This window comes from Phoxinus phoxinus (assembly GCF_949152265.1).
Source record: "Phoxinus phoxinus genome assembly, chromosome: 15".
Taxonomy (NCBI): Eukaryota; Metazoa; Chordata; class Actinopteri; order Cypriniformes; family Leuciscidae; genus Phoxinus; species Phoxinus phoxinus.
In genome coordinates this window covers 17,816,153-17,843,132 of record NC_136890.1, presented here as the reverse complement: position 1 = coordinate 17,843,132, position 26,980 = coordinate 17,816,153, and the positions used below count along the sequence as shown (strand labels likewise).

At 37.5% G+C, this 26,980-nt stretch overlaps 3 protein-coding genes across 3 annotated transcripts in view; 1 reads left to right on the top strand and 2 right to left on the bottom strand.

Annotated features, from left to right (window-relative positions):
* The window catches only part of ghra (growth hormone receptor a), a 42,850-nt gene extending 27,975 nt beyond the window's left edge, over positions 1-14,875 (bottom strand). The window contains exon 1 of the mRNA XM_079638502.1: positions 14,540-14,875. The gene's annotated coding sequence lies outside the window, so the exon portion shown is untranslated. The remainder of the gene's footprint in view (positions 1-14,539) is intronic.
* Positions 1,784-6,317, top strand: LOC307012158 (uncharacterized protein). Its single transcript, XM_079638503.1, has 2 exons — positions 1,784-3,111; positions 6,291-6,317. The coding sequence occupies exon 1, from the start codon at positions 2,194-2,196 to the stop codon at positions 3,106-3,108; it is 915 nt and encodes a 304-aa protein (XP_079494629.1). The 5' UTR covers positions 1,784-2,193; the 3' UTR covers positions 3,109-3,111; positions 6,291-6,317.
* Positions 14,876-19,913: 5,038 nt separating the features above from the next.
* Positions 19,914-25,986, bottom strand: fbxo4 (F-box protein 4). The gene is made up of 7 exons (XM_079637088.1): positions 25,644-25,986; positions 24,050-24,282; positions 23,686-23,909; positions 23,510-23,585; positions 22,487-22,656; positions 22,166-22,353; positions 19,914-22,074 (listed from the first exon to the last, which is right to left on the bottom strand). Exons 1-7 carry the CDS (start codon positions 25,782-25,784, stop codon positions 21,991-21,993), a joined length of 1,116 nt encoding a protein of 371 aa, XP_079493214.1. The 5' UTR covers positions 25,785-25,986; the 3' UTR covers positions 19,914-21,990.
* Between the last annotated feature and the right edge of the window lie 994 nt (positions 25,987-26,980).

The window sequence follows — 26,980 nt, the reverse complement described above, 5'->3', positions numbered from 1 at the left end:
CCCACAGTTTGTTTCCGATTTATTTGCTGCATGAACTATTCAGGGCAAAACTTGATATAAATAAGAATTTTTTGCTATCCGTGCGGGTTTCAACCAGTCCTTAACATTCACCGTCTGTCAGAGTTTTAATGATTGGCTGCAACAACCTTAATAAATGGATCTGGTGCTGGGTTGCATTTCTGCTTAAATGGACGACCTTTTGAGCCGAAGAAAGGTCAGAAATCACAATTTTCACATCTTTACAATTCTGGGCACATCTGCAAACACAAAACTTCTGAACACTGACTGGTTTATTTATATCTTTTAAAAAAACCTTCTTGTTTTTTAACAGTGTAAGCTAATAGGTCTAGAGCTCAGGCTAACAAGCAAGAGTAGAGTATCATTCCTGTTTGGCCAAAATCCAAGACTGAATTAATAACATCCAAAATTAGCACTGACATGTAGAGTTTACCGTTTCAAACCTGTTGATCTCTGTACTATATAATAATGAGTCACTGAGTCATACTCTTGTTATGATGGTACACTCCAAACAGGAAGTAATACTAAATCTGTGTGTGTGGTGATGGGCTCGGTCGTAAAATTGCTCTTAGTGGCACCTATTTAGCAACTTTATATCAGCAATCATGCAATCAAGCAGAGATTAATTATATGGCACTGAGACTAAAATCACTGTACCTTTTTCCAGTTCTTATGACCTCAAACCTGCTGTCAGCATGATGCAAAACAAACACGTGGACATCACCTTTAGCAAACTGTGCTGAAACTACTGATGATATGAATTCATTGCTATGAGTGTTGTTACGCAATCATACTTTATTCATAAACCATATTATCCAAGTCACTTTTGCAAATAAAAGTAGCACACATTTCTTTTCCATTTATGTACTTCGTTTAGCTGTAAATAAAAATAGAAAAACTCTGCCTTCCCATGTTGGGAGGAATCTGGATATGTGTGTTTGGAGATTCCCACAAATGTGTTTCTTATGGAAACTTGTTTTCGCCACAGAATAAAAAATTTAAAAGGTAATTGCGACTTTTTATCTCACAATTATGACTTTATATCTCAGAATTGACCCTTCGCAGGGAGCTTGATTGACAGGTGATCTGACCAATCATACGTCGCCATCCGCCATTTTGTCCGACAAAGCAGTCAGGAGAGTTAGTAGATTAACATGGGAGGATTTGAACTTGAAAAACGGAGTGTACTGACGCCTTTCCGTGGTTAAAACAACATTCCTTCTTATGTTCATTCATGTTTATTTGATGCTATAAATGAACTAGAAGGAAGAGATGATCACTGAAATCGCTCTGTTTGTGTTGGAGTTTGTGCTTGTGCTTCTAATCGCTTGTTGTGTTTGAAGTTTGTGTTTGTGCTTGTGCTTCGAATCGCTTGTTGTGTTTGAAGTTTGTGTTTGTGCTAGTGCTTCTAATCGCTTGTTGTGTTTGAAGTTTGTGTTTGTGCTTGTGCTTCTAATCGCTTGTTGTGTTTGAAGTTTGTGTTTGTGCTTGTGCTTCGAATCGCTTGTTGTGTTTGAAGTTTGTGTTTGTGGTCGAACCGCTTTGGTTGTGTTTGGAGTTTGTGTTCGAATCGCTTAACTGTTAACGTTAGTTTGTGAGCGTGTGAACATATCTCCGATACTACTCTCTATAAAAAACAATCGGATTGCTTTGATATCGCTAGTTATATCCAACTTTCCGAATTTCCGTTACTATCTCTAACGATAGCCCGCTAGCATTGCACGCGTGGCCTCGCCTATCGACCGTATTATTTACACTCGAATCACTGAACTCGCTCTGTTTGTGTTTGAAGTTTGTGCTTGTGCTTCGAATCACTTGTTTGTTTTTGAAGTTTGTGTCTGTGTTCGAACCGCTTTGGTTGTGTTTGGAGTTTGTGTTTCGAATTGCTTAACTGTTAGTTTGTGAGCATGTGAACATATCTCCGATACTAACGTTACTCTCTATAAAAAACAATCGGATTGCTTTGATATCGCTGGTTATATCCAATATTCCGAACTTCCGTTACTATCTCTAACGTTAAGTTAGCCCGCTAGCATTTGCACGCGTGGTCTCGCCTATCGACCGTCTTATTTACACTCGAATCACTGGAAGGATACGGGTTCTATCCATGATTTCAGTCCTAAATTAGTAGTGATATTGGTAGCATCACTGCTAATTTATTGTTCATCTGTCATAATGGCGAATACATCGGATATGTGTCTACCTCTGAGTGCAGGTGAGGACACGTTTGAGCTGCATTCGGTGCGGTTGGAGCTGGAGTCCGTGGAGAAGCAGATCCGTGATCTGCTGGGGAGGCAGGCCGAGCTGCGAGACCGACGATCAGCGCTTGAAGCATCACGCGCCGATGCTCACAAGTCAGTGGTTAGTAACTTTTCGACTCCGGCCTCCTCTACTCCGTGTATTTCTCTGCACAGGACCCGAGCACCCCTGGTTTCGTTTACCCCGACACCGACACAGCACCATGGACCCTGGATGATGCCACAGCGGAAGACACGAGCCAGGACCAGAGCAAGGACCTCTCCGCCCCTCCCGGTCTTCGAGATCTCCACCCGGAACCGCTTCTCCCCTCTTCGCGAGACGGAACGCGACGACGCTGTGATCATCGGCAGTTCCATGGTCCGGCATGTCCGCGCTACCTCAGGTAAAGGTATGGTGCGCACTCACTGCTTTCCTGGTGCTCGTGTTCTCGATGTCGCTGCGCAGGTCCCCGAGATCCTGAACGGTGACGAGCGCGTCGGAGCTGTCGTGCTGCACGCGGGGGTGAACGACATCAGGCTGCGGCAGACGGAGGTTCTGAAGAGGGACTACAGGAGCCTGATCGAGACGGTACGCAGAACATCGCCTGAAGCAAAGATCGTCGTGTCTGGACCGCTTCCCACGTACCGACAAGGACAAGAAAGGTTCAGTAGATTGTTTGCACTAAATGAATGGTTGATGTCATGGTGTAATGAACAGAGACTGCTCTTTGTAAATAATTGGAATCTGTTTTGGGAGCGACCTAGGCTCTACCGTGCTGATGGCCTGCACCCCAGCAGAATCGGAGCGGCTGTTCTGTCGGACAACATCTCCAAGACGTTACACACCATATGACTAGTAAGTCAAAGTCCAAATCACATTCTTTGCTGTCCCAAATTAATTGATATAAGTACCAGTGTAGAACACTATATAGAAACTGTGTCTATTCCTCGTTTAGTGAGGCCAAACAATAAATCTACTGCAGGATCTAAGAAAAATCTAATTGTGATTAAACCAGAAAATCTCAATATTAGTGAACAAAAACAATTTCTAAAGCTAGGTCTTCTAAACATTAGATCGCTTACACCTAAGGCGGTTATTGTAAATGAAATGGTCACTGATAATAGCTTTGATGTACTCTGCCTTACTGAAACCTGGCTTAAACCAAATGATTATTTCGGTCTTAATGAGTCCACTCCACCAGGATACGGTTATAAGCATGAGCCCCGTCTGATTGGTCGTGGCGGCGGTGTTGCAACAATCTATAGAGATATTCTTAATGTTACTCAGAAAACAGGCCACAGGTTTAATTCGTTTGAAGTACTTGTTCTAAATGTTACGCTCCTAGATGTAAGAAAGAAATCCCTATTATCTCTAGCCTTGGCTACCGTATATAGACCGCCAGGGCCTTACGCTGATTTCCTAAAAGAGTTTGCAGATTTTCTCTCAGATCTATTGGTCAATGCCGATAAGGCAATAATTGTTGGAGATTTCAACATACACGTTGATAACACAAATGATGCGTTAGGAGCTGCGTTTACAGATTTATTAAACTCCTTTGGGGTCAAGCAAAACGTTAGTGGTCCCACTCATCGTCTTAATCATACTCTAGATTTAATTATATCATATGGAACCGATCCAACCGATATAGATATTATACCGCAAAGTGATGATGTCACTGATCATTACATGGTAACTTGCATACTACGTACGGCTGAAATGTGTCATGTTGCTCCACGTTATCGACCAGGCAGAACAATCCTTCCAACTACTATAGATAGATTCTTGAATAGCTTACCTGATCTATCTCCGCTCCTCAGTGAACCCAAACTAACAGATGAGCTAGAGGAAATGACCAGCAGTATGAGCACCATTTTCTCTAGTACATTAGAAACTGTTGCACCAATTAGATTAAAAAAGGTTAGAGAGAAAACTAAAGCACCATGGTACAACAGTGCTACGCATGTTATCAAGAGAGAAACTCGTAACTTAGAGCGCAAATGGAAACAAACTAATTTAGAGGTCTTTAGAATCGCGTGGAAAGACAGTATGTCACGTTAGCCAGGTCTGAGCATCTACGCAAACTAATAGAAAATAACCAAAACAATCCAAGGTTTTTATTTAACACTGTGGCTAGATTAACAAATAAACAGACATCACCTGAACAAAATATTCCGTTACATTTTAATAGTAATGATTTCATGAATTTCTTCACTGAGAAAATAGAAAGCATCAGAAACACAATTGTAAATGTACAATCTTTGACAGCGTCTTATGATTCAGCCTCAATTATCGCCCCTCAAGAACAACTACAGCGCTTTACAACTATAGGACAGGAAGAGCTAAATAAACTTATCACTGCATCTAAACCAACAACATGTTTATTAGATCCAATACCCACTAAACTACTGAAAGAAGTGTTACCTGTAGTGGAAGAGCCTCTACTCAATATTATTAACTCGTCTCTATCTTTAGGACATGTTCCAAAAACATTCAAGCTGGCAGTTATAAAACCTCTTATTAAGAAACCACAATTAGATCCAAATAACCTAGCAAATTACAGACCCATTTCAAATCTTCCATTTATGTCTAAAATACTAGAAAAAGTTGTGTCCGCTCAATTGTGCTCTTTCTTGCAAGAAAACGATATCTATGAAAAGTTTCAGTCAGGATTCAGGCCACATCATAGCACAGAAACTGCGCTGGTTAAAATTACAAATGATTTACTTTTAGCTTCTGACCAAGGCTGTATCTCAATACTAGTTTTACTCGATCTTAGTGCTGCGTTTGACACTATAGATCATAAAATACTCTTAGATCGACTTCAAAATTACACTGGTGTTCAGGGACAGGCATTAAGCTGGTTTAGATCGTACCTATCAGACCGTTACCATTTTGTCCATTTAAATGGGGAAAAATCAAAGATAACATCAGTAAATTATGGAGTGCCACAGGGATCTGTATTAGGCCCCCTGCTATTCTCAATTTATATGCTGCCACTTGGTAATATTATAAGAAAACATGGAATAAGTTTCCACTGTTATGCTGATGACACTCAATTATATATTTCATCTAGACCAGATGATAACACTAAATTATCTAAAATGACAGAGTGTGTTAAAGATATAAAATATTGGATGACGTGTAATTTTCTTCTATTAAATTCAGATAAAACGGAGGTATTACTGATTGGTCCAAAAAACTGCCCACAAAACCTCTTACAATACAACCTTAATCTAGATGGACGTCCTGTTACTTTATCCTCTACAGTAAAAGACCTGGGTGTTATACTAGACCGCAACTTGTCTTTTGAAAATCATATTTCAAATGTCACAAGAACAGCCTTTTTCCACCTTAGAAACATTGCTAAGCTACGTAATATGCTATCAGTTTCTGATGCAGAAAAGTTAGTTCATGCATTCATGACCTCGAGACTAGATTACTGTAATGCTCTATTAGCTGGTTGTCCTGCATCCTCAGTAAACAAGCTACAGTTAGTCCAAAATGCAGCCGCTAGAGTTCTTACTAGGTCAAGAAAATATGATCATATAACACCAATTTTATCATCTCTACACTGGTTACCTATTAAGTTCCGTATCAATTACAAAGTATTGTTACTGACCTATAAAGCCCTAAATGGTTTAGCTCCTGTATATTTAAGAGATCTTCTATCGCCATATATTCCATCGCGCTCTTTAAGATCGCTAAATTCGAGGCTTCTGGTCGTACCTAGGATATCTAAGTCCACTAAAGGAGGGAGGGCGTTTTCACATCTAGCTCCTAAACTCTGGAATAGCCTTCCTGATACTGTCCGAGGCTCAGACTCAGTCTCCCAGTTTAAAACTAGATTAAAGACGCATCTCTTTAGCCAAGCATTCACATGATGCATCTCATACCTTTTATACTACAGTTAAATCAGATCAAATGCATTCGTATTAAGAACAGCAGCTACGCTAATTATTTCCCATCTGCCTTTTTTTTTTTCTTTTTTTTTTTTTGTTGTTATCTCGGGACGCCTGTCCCTATAACTCAAATAGAGTTTGTCAGCTCCAGTTAGTATCCAGCCTCTCATGGAGACTTCAGATGCCCCAACGCCTGTGATGAGACGACTCGACGCCTGTGAAGAGACGACCCAACGCCGGCGATATGTTATGCCCTAAATTTCATGATTAACTAACTGTATTTTTGTATGTATATTTTTGAAATGCATTTTCTGTAAAGCTGCTTTGAAACAATGTGTATTGTGAAAAGCGCTATACAAATAAACTTGAATTGAATTGAAACTTGAATGATCGGTTCACGAGCAGCTTTAACTGATGCTCTACAGCGATCTGTCAGACACATTAAAGAGCCACAAAACGGTATTTATTGTTTAAATTTCTTTTAAAAAATGACCAAATTTGAAAGGTGAGACTTTGTTTAATATGTTTAATATAAAAAGAAACCGAAAAGTAACCTGGTTTGTCCTGTCTGTCAGCGTGTTGTCAGTGTCCTCTCTTCTCCGCGATGTATTTTTCACTGCGTGAGAACATGGTGTGGCGTGAGAGCGGCGTAGCTTGTCGGACATAGCGACAGTAACTAAGGGGGTGGGTCTTTTGCGAACGGTCAATTGCGTGATATAAAGTCACAGCTGCTAGTTAAGTCAGAATTGTGTGATATAAAGTCTCAATTGTGTTACTAAATCAGACTTTGATTTCTCAGAATTGCGAGTTTATAAGTGTTTATAAAGTGTTTTTTCCTCAGAATTGGACTTTAAAACTTGCAATTACAACAAGTTTATATGGTAAATGGACTGCATTTATATAGCGCTTTCACAGACCCAATGGCCACCAAAGCGCTTTTACATTTAGCCTCACATTCACCCATTCATACACCGACGGCGGTGTCAGCCATGCAGGGCGCCATCCAGCTCGTCGGGAGCAGCTGGGGTTAGGTGTCTTGCTCATGGACACCTCGACACTTGGTCAAGTGGAACCGGGGATTGAACCACCAACCTTCCGGTTTGTAGACAACCTACATGAACCACTGAGCCACTGCCGCCCCATATATCTCACAATTCTGAGAAAATAGTTCAGAATTGCGATATATAAACTTGCAACTGCGAGAAAAAGAAGAATTTTGAGTTTGTTTCATTCTGTGGCGGAAACAATCTTCCATAGTTTCCTGTGTAAATGTAAAAGTCCTGCTTCCGATACTATCAGCTACAGCTGATATTGAAAAAATGGCAAAAATGTGGATACATATCGGTTGTTGGCTAGTCTTAAGATGTTTAAATCCCGTTCACCACAAATTAGTGGTTAACCAAATTTTGGCATACAAATGAGTATAAACACTGTTCATAAAAAAAAAAAAAATCTCTTCATCAAGCACTAAACTGTATCATGCTGGGGAAAATAATCTTCGTCTATGCTTCAATATTTCTTTGTCTATGCTTTCACTATTCCTCAATCCCTCCCTGTTCTAGCGTGTACTATTCTGATTGAGGCCTGAAACGTTGTAATAGAACTTCTGTTTATTATTAAGTATCTCTTATTGTATTAATCATTTGCACGTCGCTTTGGATAAAAGACTCTGCTAAATGAATAAATGTAAATGCAAAATAACATTTCTAATGTCAAAAGTCTCAGTCAGCTGATAATGTAACATTATTAATTACTATTTATGAATAATGAAATATTGTAATACATTTCTTTTAAAAGTAACAATTTATCCCCCATTTTAGCAAGATCATTAGCATTCAGTCCATATGTATCCTTGCAACATCGCACAAGCATCTCTGAATTTACAGTTGTAATCTAATTCTAGCATAATCTTTAAATGTTATTAGTGAAATACTGTAGCACAGGTCTCGGTCCACAGAGCGTTTGGCTACTGCAGAAAGAGGATCTCAGAAAGGATTCAACCTTTCCCATTCTGATTGATTTAGTCAAAAGACGATATGCAAGGTTCAAAGGTGACATTCAGTAACCCCAGTTGCACAAGCAAGCAAATAATGTGCTATGGTGAAACAAGCACAAAACCTTGTGTAAACTATTACAGATGGATTTGCATGCGCACTGAAAAAAATCCATGGAAAGTACATGTGCTGCGGTTATGCTGGTGTAAACAGGATTTTAACTAGGTTAGACAGGGGTTTAACACTTCATTGGTCTTTTCAAAATAGAGATTAAAGTGGGCTTCTGCCAGCTACAGTATATGAGAATCTTTTCGCTTTGTGATGGCATTCAGTTCTGGCTGGTGAGACCCGATCGTCTCTGCCGCTCCTATTTCACAAGGGCAGTGGAAAAGTTTGGGTCAGCAGAGCTGGCTGCTGGAGGGGGACGGAGCTAGATTCTGCCAAACAGAGCATGTGTGCGCGTATGTGTGTGTGGCGGCGAGAACTGAGTTTTACGATGCTGACTCTAAACAAGAAGGAGAGAGAGATATCATGCTTCCAACACCCGTGGTAAACTGAGGTCAATCAAGTTCGTGCAGAGAGTGCTTGCAAACCTGTTTGTGTTGTGAAGGTCTTCAATCGTCTAGACATTTTTCATTGAGAGCCAAAAGCTGGCGCATTGTAAAGCTTGACCCCTTCATACTCTACTCTGTTATACCCCCGGTTTCACAGACAAGGCTTAAGCTAGTCCTAGATTACAAGGAATGTCTGAGCTGTTTTAACTGAAAGCAACTTGCACTGACATATTCAAATATGTCAGTGCTATTGTTTTGACTTAAAAGGATAGTTCACCCAAAAATTTAAATTCTGTCAGTAATTACTCACCCTCATGTTGTTCCAACCCCATAAGACTTTTGTTCATCTTTGGAACATAAATTAAGATATTTTTTTATTAAATCTGAGAGCTGTCTCACTCCTCACACGTAAATTTTCAAGTTTTTTCAAGTTTTCAAGCCTTTTCAAGGCGACCATTATTTAGAACCTGTCACTTTATCGTTTCCATGGTGACGCGTCATTGCTTGTCACGTGACAGCGCAACCACAACACAGCACTGAATGAATGATGATCTGCTTTTATGTAATTTTTCCTTTTTGATTTAAAATATTCACAAATGTGTTAGATGAAACACTGATATTCGGATTGTCAAATATGTGCATGTGGATGTGTTTGGTTGTTTAAACACCTTTATAACGATCGCATTAGTTGAGCTGTATGCGCGATGGGCGGCGCCATGTTAGTTTGTGCCACAGTTCAGAGAATCGGATCTGTTGGGTTTTCAAAACGTCAATTCATCCACTTCTCACGAAATACATGAAAGTAAGTGGCAGGTGAACTGGGAGAAGAATGGGGTAAAACGTAAAGCTACTTACACAATGTGTATCTGACATCAGTGTGTATTTTACAAACTCAAATTCATTATTTTGCTAGTACTTATGTGATTTTAAATGCCTGAAACCTAAAATAAACATTATGTGGTTGAAAACACTGAATAGTTGTGATATATGACAAGCGCCGAGCACGTCCGTCTCTGGTTCAGCGCCAGCCAACGCGCGAAAGGGACCAGCCAAGACCGATCACACCGGTGTGATCGTTCGTGCGAAAGGGGTAGAGGCTTCTATTGTAATTGAAACTTGCCAGCCATCAAAGTGACGACAGTGGCTTAACCTTAAGTTTATCAAGGGACGAAAATACTTGTGTGCAAAAAATAAACAAAAAGAACAACTTTATTCAACTATTCTCATTTTCTTCTGTGTGGGCCTCTGAGCGAGTTCACATAGTGTAACAGCGCAGCGCTTCTGGGTTGTACGTCAGAACGTAGGCTCACTGTTGGCCAGCATCACACGCATCACACACATGACCAGCGTCAGCCAATAGTAGCATATTTATTTCTAGCCAAGAGTCCAAAAAAAATATTAGAATGATTTTGGAAACTTGATTTCTGTTTTGCCTTCAAAGGAATAAATTATATTTTAAAATATAATTTTTTTTAAAAACTGTTATTTTTAATAATATATCACATAGTACTTCACCACATTTGATGAGTATAAGTGACTTCTTTCAAAAAATAATTTAAAAATCTTACCGACCCCAAACTTTTGAAAGATAGTGTATAACAAAATACCATATATTTTGATGAAATGTATTACAAACACACTCACTGGGGTACAGTACAATATGACACACTTACAAGGTGTGTATAATTTAAACTACTTAGTCAACACTAACTGTAGCTGCTGTTCAGTTTTCATACTGCTGCTCTCCTTTTAGTCACTTCTGAACTTGATGAACTTGACACTTCTGAACTTCTCTTGATTAAAAGCTCAAGGTGAAGGGTTGCCAGATATCACAACAAGAGAGCAAAACAAGCCCCTCAAAAATGCAGTATAATAATCAGACATGGCAAAACTGTACCGGGGAACACATTTAAACAACTAGTAGTACTAATATCATAAAATTTAAAGGAAATAACTGTAATTTATTATGAATAGAATAGTTCAATATAAAATATTCAGATATTATAAACTGATTGATAAAGTAAAACAATAACAGTTATTAAAGTTAAGTTATTCAGCAATACTTTATTTAAAGTTTAATTGCACTTAAGAGTTGTATTTAATATAAATCAGTTGGGGGAAGTTCATCTAAAAGTTGATGAATGTGTTTCGTTTACATTTAACTATCAAAATAGTTTACCAAATAAATAAATTTACCAAAGAAAAGAAAATCAAACAAGGTGAAGTACTTTTCATTTCTAAAGTATTTGGGTTTATTTGTTATATAAAGCCCTTTCTGTCGATTTCTCCAGAATAACTACATTGTGAAATATATCGTTACCGTGAAATAAAATGAGTCATATACTGCGACACTGAATTTTGGTCATACCGCCCACCCCTACAAAAAATAGTATCCTAACATAATCAGTAAACTTAGTTAAAGGAGAACTCCGGTCAATTTTAACATTGAGCTCATTTTTTTTGTAAATTTGGAGTGCTATCAATACAGAGAACAACGACAAAAATCGGTGTTGCCTACACCGTGTTATCCTCTTTTTAAAATTTGCACCCTGTTGACTTCAATGGGGCACGTTTTAAACCTGCTTTTAGCCTCTTAACATCCTTAATGTGTCATTACAAGTGCCCAGCCATGTTGAGTGATTCCTTCAGAGTGAACACGAGTGAATCTTACTGCAGTAGATGTGAAAGATATGAATAAAAATGATGTTATTTCAGCCAGCGCAAATACCTGTATTTACTTCCTGTTTTCGGTCGAAGTCCAAAGTAGTCGATTGTCGAGTTCACGCGCGTGATCATAGGTAACTAAACCTATGAACCTAAGTTCTCCTTTAAGAAAGTAAAAAAATGTGTAACAGTATCAGTATGTTAGATTCATGCATTCACTCTTAAATTGACAGCAGCCTAATATTCCTGTTGCTGTCTGTTTTTAATGTTAATCAAACAACAAATGACAAAGAAAAAAAATCACTCACTGCTCTTGACTGAATAACTTTTGTAACTCTAATAAGGATGAATTAATAAGGATGTTTATACAGTGAAGACTACTGTATGCTGTGTTATTTTGCTTAATAATTCCTGTACCTGAAAATTGTTCAGTGTTTATAACATTTGTATCTTTGTTACATTGTATTTATTTGTGGTTTTGCTTTTTCTTATTTTATAACTGACTTTACTGACCTATTTGTCTTTAATAATATTTTACATTTATATAAGTCTGGCTAGTAGTTTTAGCTGTGGTATTGTAATATAGAATTGAGAATTTTCACTAGTATCAAAAATGTTGGTGTCAATACTGCCTGTTTTTGCAACTGAAAACTGTTTCATGGCCCGTAAAAAATATTTATGGCCGGAAAATTTTTGCTTCAGTCACCAGCCATTGGCAGGTGTGCCAAAAAGTAAATTTTAGGCCCTGTGCGTACATGATGGAGCTGAGAACTTATGGTGAGCTTATAAAATGTGTAAAGAATTCAAAACAACAGCAGAAAGCCCTCCGTTACACAGACAAACGAAGATCTGCTGCGAGGAGACGTCTGTGCTGCCTGTACCGAACTGTAATGGGCAACAAAATTGCGACTATGACGAGAAAAAACAGGTATGCTTGAGCATTCTTTCCTTTTTAGGGTCGCTTTTTTTTTCCTTCCTGTTTTTGGTTCATTTACATGTCTTTGGTCCGTGTTGCGTTCATATTTCAGTCGAACCGCACCAGAGAATGTTTGAAAGCACAGGGTTTGGTGCGCAGGGTTCGAATGGAAGCGTTCCCACTTATTCAAATGATCCGCACTAACAGAGCAATCGCAGATCATTTTAATCAAACCAAGTGTGAACACACCCTCGAAAGTGTACAAATACTATCTAACCTAAATGGTAACACGTTTCCGATTACCAGTACTTTGAGCTTGTCTCTGTGTGCACAGTCCATTCAGTCAACAGAAAATGTTCCAGCGAGCCTGCTCCACAAAAAGCAATTACAATCGACACAGAACACATTTAATTACAGACAAACATTAAGCAGAAACAAGTAATTCAATTTACTGGTGGATGGTGACAATTTGATAATGTATAGCCTAATGAGTTTAAATGAATAATAATGGATTTCAGGATCAATAACATTTAGCTTTTTTCAATTAGCATGTGAGAATCTACTGCTGAATTTCCTCAGCATTAGGAAAGCACTGAACAAAAATATAGAGTTTAACACAAGCTGGTCTGTACATGTCATGCCTTGGGAAACTTGTGCAACCTGTAACCTTTTTGACTACAATGAAACAAGCATGAAAACTGAAAAACCTTTCAATACATTTAAAGGTTTAGTTCACCCATCACTCATCCTTGTGTTGTTCCAAACCCTTAAGACTTTCGTGCATCTTTGGAACATCTATTCACCCAAAACTGGATTTGTTTAAAATATGGATTTCTTTTAGAATCTTTATATGAACGCTTTGCAACGCTAGAGTTTTGGGTGAATACTTCCAATGGAAGACCAGAAGTCTCTTTTAGAATTCATTGAAAATCTCTTCAGTTGTGTTTCTAAGATGAACAAAAGTCGTTGGAACGAAGTGAGAGAGTAATTGATGACAGAATTTTCATTTTTGGGTGAAACTATCAAGTGTTTTAGGAATATGCACAAATCTGCTGCCTCTTCTCACCCTAGACCTCTCTCTTCTTGCTTGAAACGAGTCTGTGAATGAAGCAATCAGACTCGTTTAAAATTGGAACTCATGACCTTTCTGTTTAAGAATCTTTGGAAAAATGAGGACATTTAGATTACAGCGCTTTTACCTGTAGAAGAATTGCACAGGTAAAGTCATGGCTGCTTGGAAATATAAAATGCAGGGAGTATTGGATTTGCAGTCTCATTTCAATGGCATTTCTGTCTGGAAAAAGTGCTATAGGTTCTCAGAATGATTTCTCAACCATTGTTTGAGCTTTTTGTTAAAGCGTCATTTTCTTTAGCAGTATTAAAATTCAAAGTGATCAAAAAATTATCACTGCAGGATTTTTTCTTTGGCACCACATTGATTTGACAATTTAATTTTAGTGCGTATGAATATGAATACAGTGAAAGTAGAACATCTAGATATTTAAATGCATTTCTAACTATATGAGCAGGTTATAAATGTGAGCTATAATACTTTTTTTAAAATATTCTAGTGTTATCAAAGTGCTCCTAATTCCACTGCATTATACATTAGATAAACAATGCATAAATAATAATAATGATAATAATTATGCAAAACTATCCCTACAATATATTCTTCAAAAGAGAAGAAATGCCCGCTGCTTTATATTCTAATACCCCAAGTGTACTTGACTACACCTGAAGTGCCCTTAAGTGATTTAAACCTGAGGAAAACACCTGCATGACAGCCGCTGAGTATGCATAAATCCAGCAGTCAAAGAAATTGATAACGGGGATAAACACCAAATGTGTCCCACTCTGTTGAACTTGTTACTCTGGGTTTGGTTTAACAACGGTAATAAATACTTTCAAACACTTTTCGCAGCCGATAGCCATCTGAGGCCCCTTATAAACATACTGAGACGTGGGTAAACTACATTTCTGATTTATTTCCACTTGCGCTGAGCAAAGTTTAGACGACAGAACAACATCAGACGAGCAAGAAAAAGATCACAATATTATCCAAAGACTTAAACTGCACACGAAGACCGCAAACAGAGCTTGATTTCGCAAACTGTTTACCGCCCTGTGCTCCACGAGCTCTGCATGCACACCCCTTTAAACCAACGTGTGGCTACAACTAAAACTTAAAACCGAGATTTATAAATGCATATCATGCGAGATATCAGCACTTGATAAGAAGAGAGCGAAACTCACTCAGTCCCCAGAGAAGTTGTCCGCGAGCAAAATCTGTTGCGAGTTACTTTTTCACCAGTTCTTTCATCCGGATCAACAGACACGAGTGTTGTGGGTCTCCCGATATTCTCCCCCTCCAAACCGGTGCAAAAACGTGATGAGATGACACTCAAAAATCACTCGAACATATTTTCGGTAACAAAGCGTTGCAGGGTATTCAGGTAAAACGCGCTGAAAAGTGTTGACAGGGATATGTTAAGAGGGAGTGGGGGGGCACAGCGCGGATCCTGAAGGGTCTCACGTTGACTGCGTAGTACTTCAAGTCTCCAGCAGATTCACATTAACTGGTCTCTGGCAATGTCACTGGCTCGCGCCCCCTGCCGACAAATATTCAAGTCTTGGCGCGAGCTGCGAAATGTAGCGGTCTCCCACGCGCTGAGCGCGCGCAACATCCAAAACACTCGCATAGAATCGAGCGAGTTTAGTTACAAGTAACAGATTACTCGCGGAAACTAACTTCTTTTTGTTGTTTGTCAAAGTCAGCACGCCAGAGAGAGACAGCTCTATTAAGCGTTTTTGAGGGAGAATCACTCTTTTGGTGTGAGTGCGCTTTTCAGACAACTCAGGACATTATTTTTGGTCACTTAATATGGAGAAAGGACTCTAATGCTCTTTTTTGGTCATTGATTCAATTCGACATTTTTTTGAGAGAGCCAGAACTGGCCACTCTATTTGGTCACTTTTGGTTCAGTAACGCGGTCACTCTTTTGGGTCACTAACATGGGAGAGCACATTCATTGGACACACTTTTCTGTAACTTTGGTCACACTTTTCTGTTACTTTGTTACTGTTGGCCCAAAAAGTGCAAAGGCCTATAGCCTACTGCATTGAAGAAAGCACTTTAAAATCACTGAACCCATACAGTGTGTTTGAGTTACATAAAAAATATTGAAAATAGCCTGCACTGTCAAAAAATATTGTTGATTTAATTTTTTTTTTTTTTAAAGCACGTTAGCCTATCTGGTTGCCTTAAAATTTTGTTTTACAATGAAGGAGACTGGTTTATTCAACACAAACCCAAAATAGTATGTTATCTGAACCACATTAATTATCTAAGTTGGTTTGACAAAGGAAAAAAAATTGCAATAGCAAATCATGACAATATTTTTTTTACAGTGGATGACTTTGACCATACTCACTTATGGCTATTTGATCATATACATTTTAGTAATGTGACAAATCTTGTCGGTTTGTAAGTTATCCCTGTGTTAATGAATTGCAAATCAATGGTGTGGACAAATGTCGTACATTATCGTGACAACAATACAACTGCCAACAAGAGAGTAATGACAGTAATTGTAGAGCAGTGGAAAGAGCATAGTGTAATATTTGTGTAGGGCTGAGAATATTTTCCTTTCATTCATCTTTACATTAGGTCAGAGTTCATTATGTGTGCTTGCCTTTTAATTATTTACTGGATTTCCCTCTAATGGTGTAGCTTGACATTCACTCGGACATGTCTTTTAGATATTGAGAAACCTTACATGCTCGAATCAAATTAGACTTCCTCAGTATTGTTTCCTCATCAACCTTAATTTTGTTTCATCATGCATGATCTCATGAAAAGGAATGCTATATACAATTTAAGAACTATCTTTTTGCTGAATCTTGTCTGTCTGCATAATATGGCTGTGATTTTAATAAATAAGAGGCTATATATCAGTTATCATCTTAAAAATATATCTGAAATTCAAGGTTTTTATATCAATATTTCAAAAAGAAACCATAACATGTGAGGTGTGATAGCCCTGTAGTGAATTTAGATCAGATTTGGTCCATTGAAAGGGGCCCGTTCCTAGCTCCCTATAGTGCCTCAGTGAATGAGAGTGGACAAAAAACAGCAACTTCACATTAAACTAATGTGGCATGTGTACAAAGCTCTTGGACGAGATGCTGAGTGTCCAACTTCACTCTTATAGAAATCTTTAAACATTCCTTGCCCTTATTGTTCATCTCAGGCCAACACATTTGTTTCAGGTCAGGATCGAGGTCTTATTCTCAAACTTCTGAATACAATAATATACGCTACATGTTGTGCATGCACATACTGTATGATCATCCTTGTTTTGGAGCTTGTTTTTTCACAGCATGAAGATCTTAAATGGATGAACTACTCATTTTAAAATCTTCCCAGACATTTGTGCCCGCTTCTAACATTGCAATGCTCATGATAACTTTTGTTAACTCGAAGTAAATCCACTTTGCCAGCTAATTACTCTTCGGCAGCGATGCTATAGAAATATACAGAGCTACCGCAAAAACAGAAGTTCAAACACAAAATTCTAAAGATGGCTGCGCGCTTGTTTCTCTGGGGCATAAGGTCCATGGTTGTGAAAAGTTGCAAAATGAACAGCTGGGAGGAAAATGGCCCTCAGGTGGACCTTGAAAAGTGGTATAAAACTAAAAATCTCACAAAACATGGCCTTTTCAGGCTCCAAATGAAGCGTAATTCACTTTGTTTGTGTGACACCAAGCTAATGTGTATTTACCTCAGTGTCACTAGCTAAACCTCAATTGGATTAGATGGGCTGTTGTGCAGCCTGTTGGCTTGTTGGACACAGCACTCGTTTTAAGTTCCCTGCGGCATTGAGATAACAACAAAAGGAAAAGGAATTATTGGACAGGAATAGAGACACAAAGCGACCTCTATCCACATTCAGCAGATCGGCTGTTACCCTTTTTTAGGTATCTGACAAATGCCCCAAAGGCACTATTTTAGATGTAAAAATCTGAACTAAACTAACTTTATGGGCATAGACAGTCAAATTAACAGTTAAAATGCTGAAATCTAGATCCATTTCTTGAATGTGATTGGCTGAACATAATGTTTCAAGAGTGATTTTTCATACACATCAACAACCAGTAGCTACACAATTAATTCAACCATTTTTTTTCAGGAAGGAATCAAGGCACTTTATGAACGAGTCTTTGAATCATTCACTCAGCCGGTTCGTTAAAAAAAAAGTTATTAACTCAAAACACCACCATTGTGTTTCTCAGAGAAGATTAAGAGAACTTAATAACATCAGATCTGAACAATGAATCAGGACAATTTAATGAGCACTAGTGCAAATGTTTATCAGCAAGAGGCCATGAACTCAAAATATAGATGTTTTTCCCACCCACTGTCAGTCTCAGTGGGCGAGTAAAAACAAAGCAATCAGCTTCCCAGTCATTGTTTTAATATAGTATGCAAATTAAATGTTTTCCTCATATTTTCTTGCGCATGGATGATCCTAATGGAGGTTAACGTCGAGGAATACAAATAAGACATTTACATCTAATTGGCAGTGAAAAATTGGTGTCTTTGAGGGGAAGGAAGGTAACATGGAGCCATGTGTGAAGTATAGCCATTAGTCCAACACACAAAAAAACGGACACAAAATCACACACAAAACTGGACCAGTTTTGATACAAAACTATAGCCTGTTGCTTATCTTGTGTGAGGGGAATGGTAACCGTAACAACTCTGGTGGATATGTCACAGGTAGCATTCGAAGAGGAAATAGGATTGATTATTTTCACAGACAGAAAACAACAGCATTATGCTTTTACAGAAAAAAATTGCTATTTGATAAAGTCTATAAAAATGATACATTATCAAAAAAAAAAAAGATTGTTATTGAAAAAACAACAATGTAGTTTCTGACCCACTGTCATCATTAAGGAAAAATCTGAGTAAACAACTCTCATGCTAACATACGAACTGATATGTTAGTCACGTTGTCCATGACCCACCTCTGTAGCTCTGTTTCCGAAATGAGTCGTGTCTATGCCACAGATATTCATGCAGCTGAAGTGTTTGGCAGAGCTGAATCACATTAAAGCGACCTATATGGAATTCAACCCATAAATATAATGTCAACATCACCAGTCAGTATGTGGTGCTGGTTTTCACTTTGTGATAAGCCCAAAGCATGTTATATTGCCAAAACATATTAAATACATGGCTTTCATAGCCTTTGTTTTGCTATACTTGCAAAATAAGATTTTGTTTTGATTGAACATATTTGATTATTTTTCCTGCATAACTTGGATGGAATATAATCATCTCAGGTGGTCTATTTCTGATCCAGACATGAGGACATAATGCAGAAACAAACTGTTTTTGCAGAAGTAAATCATTTAAAGCACACTCCCGGCCTGTAATCTGGTCATGAAATAAGGACAAATTGCCTCAAATGACGTACAAAAGGAAGTCGTATTCTGAAAATTACTTTAAAAAAAGAATGCATTACAATATTGTGTTACTCCCTAAAAAGTACTTTTTATGAAAAGTAATGTGTTTTGTTACTTTTGTGTTACATTTTCTTACCTGGGCTGGGCTTGCTTATGTAAATTTTTAATAATCAAATAAATAAGTTTACCAATACATTTGACCATTTTGTTGTTGTTGTTGTAAAGGCTCTTTCACACTATAAGGGACTGTTTACAGTACACAACACTGTTTTCAACTAAAAACGTAAAACTTGATATGCGTTTTGGTTGTTCATTTACACGACAACAGTGTTTTGGGTGCCTGAAAACGCAAAGTTTTAAAATGCAAGTTTAAACAACAAAAACGTGAATCTCTGAAAACGATGACCCTGCACACGCTAAAGTGTTTCATCGCCATCTAATGGCTTGGCAGCAGAATACAACGTTTTTAGTTGTTGTTGTTGTCGTTTTGCCAGTGTGAATGGGGATCGATCGTCTACGCAGAAAACTCAAAGGAAAAACTTTTTCAGCATATTGTTCTGAAGAAAAAGTACAGACTTTTGAGTGTAGCAGAAGAGACAACCTTTGGGACAAATCATTTAATAAAATAGCGTCTTTAACAGGCTATCACATCACATCCTGTTACGTAGGCTAAACTGGTCTGTCAATAATCTTGTTAAAGATAAAATCCTCCACATTTAATTTAATTACATTTAATTTCCTACTGTATTGGAGAGAAATGCAGTTGCATGTTGATCTGCCAGTTTTATCAGCTTAAATGTTGATAGTCAGTCACTCAAACCATCATTAAATAGTATGCGAAATCGCATACTCTCTTGAGTAGGCTACCTATTTTGAATTACTTCACAACCGCTAAATAAGTAAGTTCTATAAAGTATGAGTGTGTAGTATGAATGCAATCTGGACGTGCTACATTTGCTATATTGTCATTATCATGTGACCTACCGCCAGTTACATCGCTTTACTGCCATTCATAAATCCTCTCCTGTCCATCGTACACTCATGAATCTAACCGGAAATAGTATAGGGTCATCCAGGGTTTCACAGTAGGCTACTGTGAATTTGGACATCTTTTATCACATACTTTTCGCCTACTAGTACAGAAACATGCGATTTTGGATGCAGCCTCTTTTTAATTCAGCAATAATAATAAAAAGAAACACAAATGTGATCTAAAGTCTTTAAAAAAAATCATAGGTTGAATTGGATCATCGAAAGGCAGCAGCAAAAACGTTGGTTAATAAAGTTAGATTAAATACATAAAGTATAATTTGCATAATCATGTTTGCATTTCTTTTTCTAATGGAAACATATATGTGTGTTATATCGTGAGTGTACAAAGAAAAGAAACAAACCCAACAAGATTTGGAAATAAATCTTTGAGTTAGCCTACAATTAAAATAGGCAGCAATTGTGATGAATTCAATTTCAAAATAATCCATGAAAATTAGCAGACAATTTCTTCCAAAAAAAGATTTCAGGCCTGTCTTTTATCGCTGTGAAGAATGCTCAGTCTGTCTTGCTATACATGAAATCATGGCATGAATGAGTTGGAGAGGGACGCGTGGAGGAAAACTGTTTGCAAGAGATTCTGAAGAGATGAAAGGGAAAATGTTAATGCGGAAAGGTCAACACTTTCTCCATTATGTCAAATTTCATTACAGAGCAGACAGTCATCTCAACCATTCAGGTTAGACTTAATGCATCCAAATTGCAGCAATTACAATTTCATTTTAAAACAGACTTTTTTCAAGACAATGATTATTGCTACACATAATCATTTTACGAGTAAGAGAAGAGATTGCAAAGGGAAACAATTCTGTTCTTCCTCTTGGGAGATACAAAAGGACTAAATATATTTTAATATCTTTTCTTCCTTTCGGAATGGACTAGAGAGAAAAAAATCTGCACTTAGAAATGAGTCACTTGTCATTTAAAATTTACCCGTCTAATCTATCAAGCACTCAACCATTAAAATATGTTGGAAATATAAAAAGTCAACGACTGCTGCCTCTTTTTTTCAAAGCACTTCAAGGCAACCTTTATCCTCCTACTGAGTCCCATTTTTCTCTACTTCAAGTGACTCAGTTTGACAGTTTAAACATGTTTAGTGGCAGTGTGGCCTTTAGTAAAGTTGAACTTTAGGCTTAGTCTCTTAATTACTCGGTTTATCATATTACCTCTGCAAAATGCTGAGAGCAGAGGCTGGCTTTCACTTTAATTAAACAGAGGAAGAGAGCAGGGCTGGGAGTCGGTGACAAAGAGAAGACAGAGACAAAGCAATACCTAAATATCTCTGGAACACTGCCCAATGGATGACCTCCACCCTGAATAAATCTGGCCAGCAGGATGATGAGGTTATACCAGGTCAATGTTCATATTGTTGTCAACAAATCTCTTAATAAAGCTGGGGCTGCTGCCTCTTTGTGGACAAAAGAGGGAAAACACCATTCATGAGAAAAATCATTCATACAACATGTGAGAACTGAAGTACATCATTATTTCAGTATTTAACTGTACAACCATATGTATACAAGTTAGTTCAAGAACTCAATTTTGATTGGCCGAGAGGCATTCTGAAAGCAAATATCAGAATATTTAGTCATATGGCACTGGGACTGGGACAAGTGAGTCAATGAATCACTCACATAACCGATTCTTTTAAAAAACACTGATTCGTGATTCGGTTGGTTCTGCCTTGGCCTGAGTACCAGGCAAAATTCAGAATAAAATGTAAGCTGCTTATTAACTACTTCTTTATTGAACTGCATGTTTCATAAAATCTATTATCACAATCATAACCTTCCTGTTGTTCTGATTCTGATAATCAGCAGTCACATTAGTCCCATCACAGACGTGTTGATATTCAGTACAATTGCACGCTTGCTTGTGTAATATTGCTTAATCATAACCCCGAGCTACATAAATATAATCCCCCTGTTTAAAAAACAAATATAAAAAATGTTATTTCACTTACAACAACAAAAAAGTAAATTAAATTAAATTAAAAGAAAAAACAATAACAGGTCAATTGTCGAAAAGTGCAGTGAATGTCAGATCAGTTCAATGAATTATGTAGCAGTGGCCACCACCAAAAGTGCAATCCCCAATAATGGTGTGACTTGTATGTTGTATCTTTTGGATCAGAAGATGTTTGAAAGGCCTCTAGTACATCCAGCAGTATCATGGCAATGTTACAGCTTGACTCCGGACTGCCTCAGCAGCCAATCAATGCCATCCAGCAGTCCTGTCAGTGTTTCTGCAGTCGTGTCCTGAACCTATAGCATCACAAAACATACTTTACAGAACAGAACACTCATTTCTTATGCATGTCAGAAACTCTTTTCTAGATGCTGTCTGATGTCTTACCATCCAGGGGTTGGGCAGTGAGCTGAGCTGAAGCTGACGGGCAACGGTCACACAAGGTATCCTTCGTCTGTCTGCCGTCTCTCTAGACACGCAGGAGAGCACCAGGATAGGACGGGACACAGCACCCATCACAGGGTCTAACATAACCCTGATCTGAGCACTTTCCTCCTCCCACCCTCTGTCGGCTCCTCCAATATATGAACGAGAGATGTACAGTGTAAACTGCAATGTCACGCTTCAGGCTAAATACCTAATCAACATAACTAATTTAATGCATTGAAGCGTAAGCTTTTAAATGAAAAGTGTACACAACAATCATACCTCTTTCTGTCTCGGCATTCGCCACAAAGATGAATCCATTCATGGCTTGGCAAACTTGATTAAACACAGGGATAAGGCTTAAGGGCATGTTGGACTCGCTGTCCTCCTGATAGACAAAGAGTTTACTGCGCAGACTGAGGCGCTCCAGGCGAGCTCTTTCTCGCTCCGTCCTAAATCACCAGACACACACTCTCATTCATACAAACTGGATTATGTGACACATTTACACATTAGCTCACAATGATTTCAAATTTCACGCGCGTGCTGCAAATAAAAACACGAGCAACATAAACTACCATTAAAAGTTATTTTGAAAGAATTTAAAACTTTTATTCAGCAAGGATGCATTAAATAGATCAAATGTGACAGTATAACATTTATAATGTTAAGATTTGGATCTCAAATAAATTATGTTCTTTACAACTTCCAATTCATTAAAGGAACACTCCACTTTTTGGGGGGGTAGGCTCATTTTCCAACCCCCCTAGAGTTAAACAGTTGAGTTTGACCGTTTTCGAATCCATTCAGCCAATCTCCGGGTCTGGCGGTAGCACTTTTAGCATAGCTTAGCATAGATATCTGCATTGAATCGGATTAGACCGTTAGCATCTCTCTCAAAAAAATGAATGTTCCTTTAAAGAATCCTGAAAAAATGTTTGCACAAACATATTTAGCAGCACAACTGTTTTCACCATTGATGATAGTAAGAAATGTTTCTTGACCACCAAATCAGCATATTAGTATGATTTCTGAAGTATCATGTGACGCTAAAAACTGGCTACTGACAATTTAGCTTTGCCATTAGGACTAAATTACATTCTAAAATATATTCAAACAGTAGACCGTTATTTTATATTGCAATAATATTTCACTGTTTTTACTATATTATTGATCAGATAAATGCAGCCTTGGTGAGCAGAAGAGATTTCTTTCAAAAATAAAGATTAAAAAGAAATCTTACCGACCCCCAGTAGTGTATATTTCTAACACTTCTGAATGAGAATAAACTATCCTCACCCTTACCTGTTAGTCGAATATAAAGTCGCAATATTGAATCTGTGCTGATCTTTGTCCATAAAACTGATTCCTGATCCAATACCTGAAAAATAAAAAATCCCATCACAGCAACCACAGCATCCAACATTCATTTATTCAGTTAAATAACTAACTTGAATAAACTATAAGTAATTGCAGGGTACCATCAATCTGACGTTGAGGTATTCCTGCTATAGGCAGTACATCAGGGGAATTCATGATGGTGGTCATGAGGGAAATCTCTAACTGCTCAAGCCCCGGGCCGAACATGGCGAACTGTGGCTCTGCAACCGGTACAAGGTACTGGAAGAAGGAAGTCACCGACTCAAACGTTGCCTTGGGTCGGTGTCGCCACTGGTTTCGACAGGCCGGGCAGATGCGTAGATACCTGTGGGTGCCGTGCCAAAGAGAACATATTAGTAAACATTACAGGTTTTTGAATACAGGCTAACGATTTTTATAGGTACAAAATCTATGCTCCCAGAGCTAATTATTCATCTGACATCTGACTCAATGTTAAGCACTTACTCAGCCATATAGTCAAACTGCATCTGAGAGTCATCCTGCACAGCTGAGCCAGTGAGCTTGACATCAGGCACTGATAAATGGTCGACTGACTGCCAGAGAGGCATATCACGCAACAGGAAGTACTTCCACAGGACAGGGTCTCGAACCATTGAGCGCCAGTAGGTACTGGTGCCTCCCAGTCTGCAGAGGTCTTGCGGAGACAGGAAGGTCATAATGAGAAACTGCATGTCAACCTGTGTGTTTAAATATGGAAGACAAAAAAAAACAACAACGTGTTTTGGAATATTGTTTAAAGAATTAGACCGGTCAGAAGTTTTGAGTTTGTTAGATTTGTTTAATGTTTTTTTGAAAGAAGGTTGGACCAAGGCTGCATCTATTTGATCAAGAATACAGTAAACAATTTAAAATAACTGATTTCTATTTGAATATATTTTGAAATGTAATTTATTGTAAAACAGAATTTTGTTGGCATCATTACTCAGTGTCTCATGACCCTTTAGAAATCATTCTAATATGCTGATTTGGTGCTCAATAAACATTTCTTATTATTATCAATGTTGAAAATGTTGTGGAAACTGTGATACACTTTTTTTCTTCTTTTTTTGATGAGTATAAAGTTCAGCATTAATTTGAAATACAAATCTGTTGTAACATTACAAATGTCTTTACTGTCACTTTTGATCGATTTAATGCAATCTTGCTGAAGTATTAATTTCTCTATAAATTGTATTTTTATATATTTTTATATTTATATTATATTGTAATTTAAATAACAATGATTAATCAGAGACATGTTCCGGTCTGCAGTTTAGTCTAGTACATACAGTATACATACTACCATACTGCTCTTACTTTTACTTCAGTAGGCTATATATGCATGTTGTGCACAGTATGCAAATTCTCTACATGCATGCATAGACATGCTTCAGAAAATGCACTTGACTTGACCATCCATCTCAAGTGTGATAAATAAGTAATATCAGCTGTGATCTTTTTTTCGTCTGATCAGACGGTCCCACTTTATATTAAGTGGCTTTAAGTACTATGTACTTACATTTAAATTACTAATTTGATACAATGAACTTATTGTGTACATACATGTTTTTACATTGTACTTATATTTTTAAAATACCTGCATGTAATTACAGCTGTAATTCATTTATGTAATTACACTGTTGATCCTTCCCTTACACCTTAACCCACCCTTAAACTTAACCATACCAGCACACCTGTCCCTAACCGTACCCGTATCACACCTCAATAGCAGCAAAAGTGTTTTACAATAAACATTGTACTTATTTTTCGATGTAAGTACATAGCTAGTACTTAAAGCCACTTAATATAAAGTGGGACCATTTTTTTTTTTTTTTTTTTTAATATTGAGGTAAACTTAATTTTAACTAAATTGATAACAGGACCTGATTTGTTGAATTAAATAAGCAAAGTGATGAGGTGATGTGGTAATTTTCATTGACACACAGTGTATATAACCTACAGTCAATCAGTGCGTAGTAAACTAGTATGTAGTAGGCTATGTACTTTTAATAGAGTCAGGTAAATAAATACTTATGAAATTCAAAAAATCGTGCCTTACCGACAGATTATCCAGAGAGGGGCCCGTGACGTCAGCACTTGTCCCCTGAACATCACTTTGTTCATCTTTTTGTCGTCTTGTATCAAAAAACCTATCTCTAATACTCCTAAGACTTTGTACGACTATAGATCGGCTCAGCATACTGACACTTATTTTGTCAACAAATTCTAAGACGGATTTCTATATGTAACCTTTTTAATAGAGTCATTTGCTTTATTTCAGTACATGATATTTCAATCTGAGCAGCGCAATCTGAAGTATTCCTTTGGCTTTTCCCGGAACTGTCAAAGTTACACGTCTCTCATGTTTTCGTTTTCATAGGCGTGTATGCAACGTCACGTACACAGTGCATTGTGGGAATTGTAGTTTTGAAAAAAGGACACTACAATAGAAAAAAACGAGTACTAGGAGTGGCACTTAAAAATAAAATAAATTAATAGGTTATCAATTTAATAATTCAAACGTAAAAATGGAACAAATTTAAATGAACAAATTACATTTTTTATTTTCAATTTTATTTATCTACACTTTAAACGTACATTTATTTTTCAATTCGAAAATTATAACTTTGAACACATTTTAAAGTATTCAAATGTCTATTCATTTGTCTATTTAAAATGAATTTATTTATTTCCATTTTAATGTTTGAATTATTAAATTAATAACTTCATTTTTTAAGTGTTACTGCAAGCTACTTAAATATTGTCCATCTTGTGCCCCAGTTACCAAAGATTGCAATTAGTCACAATGTTGCAGATTTAATCATTAATGACTTGTGTAGATCACAAGAGGTCATTACACCTGTGCATATCAAACTACATTGGCTTCCTGTACGATGCAGAATTCATTACAAAGTGCTGCTTTATGCTTTCAAAGCAGAGTGTGTTCTAATTTAATCAGTCTGCATCTAATATGTCTTTGCATTCAAATGAACAATTGCATCTTATGGTTCCTTAATTTCTTAAATTGTAATGGTGATCGGGCCTTTTCTGTTGCAGCTCCAAGGTTTTGGAATGACCGCCCTGTCTGTAAAAACATCCCCAACACTTGGTGTATTTTAGAGCTATAAACTCGTGTGTTTCCTTTAGCATTCGAAAATGTTTTGTAAGTTGTTGTTTGGTATAATATGTTTGATTGGTTCTGTTTGTTTTTATTCTTTCTGTATCACACTTAAGTTCCACAGTAAAGTTAGAGTTTAAGTAAAGAAAATAAATAAAGTTTGAGTTGATCTGACTAAGGATACATTTACAGAGCATCTACTGTACGTCTGATGTTTTGGAAAAATGCGCATGGAGAAAAAAAGCCCCACATTATTAATGTTAATCACAGCCACCCAT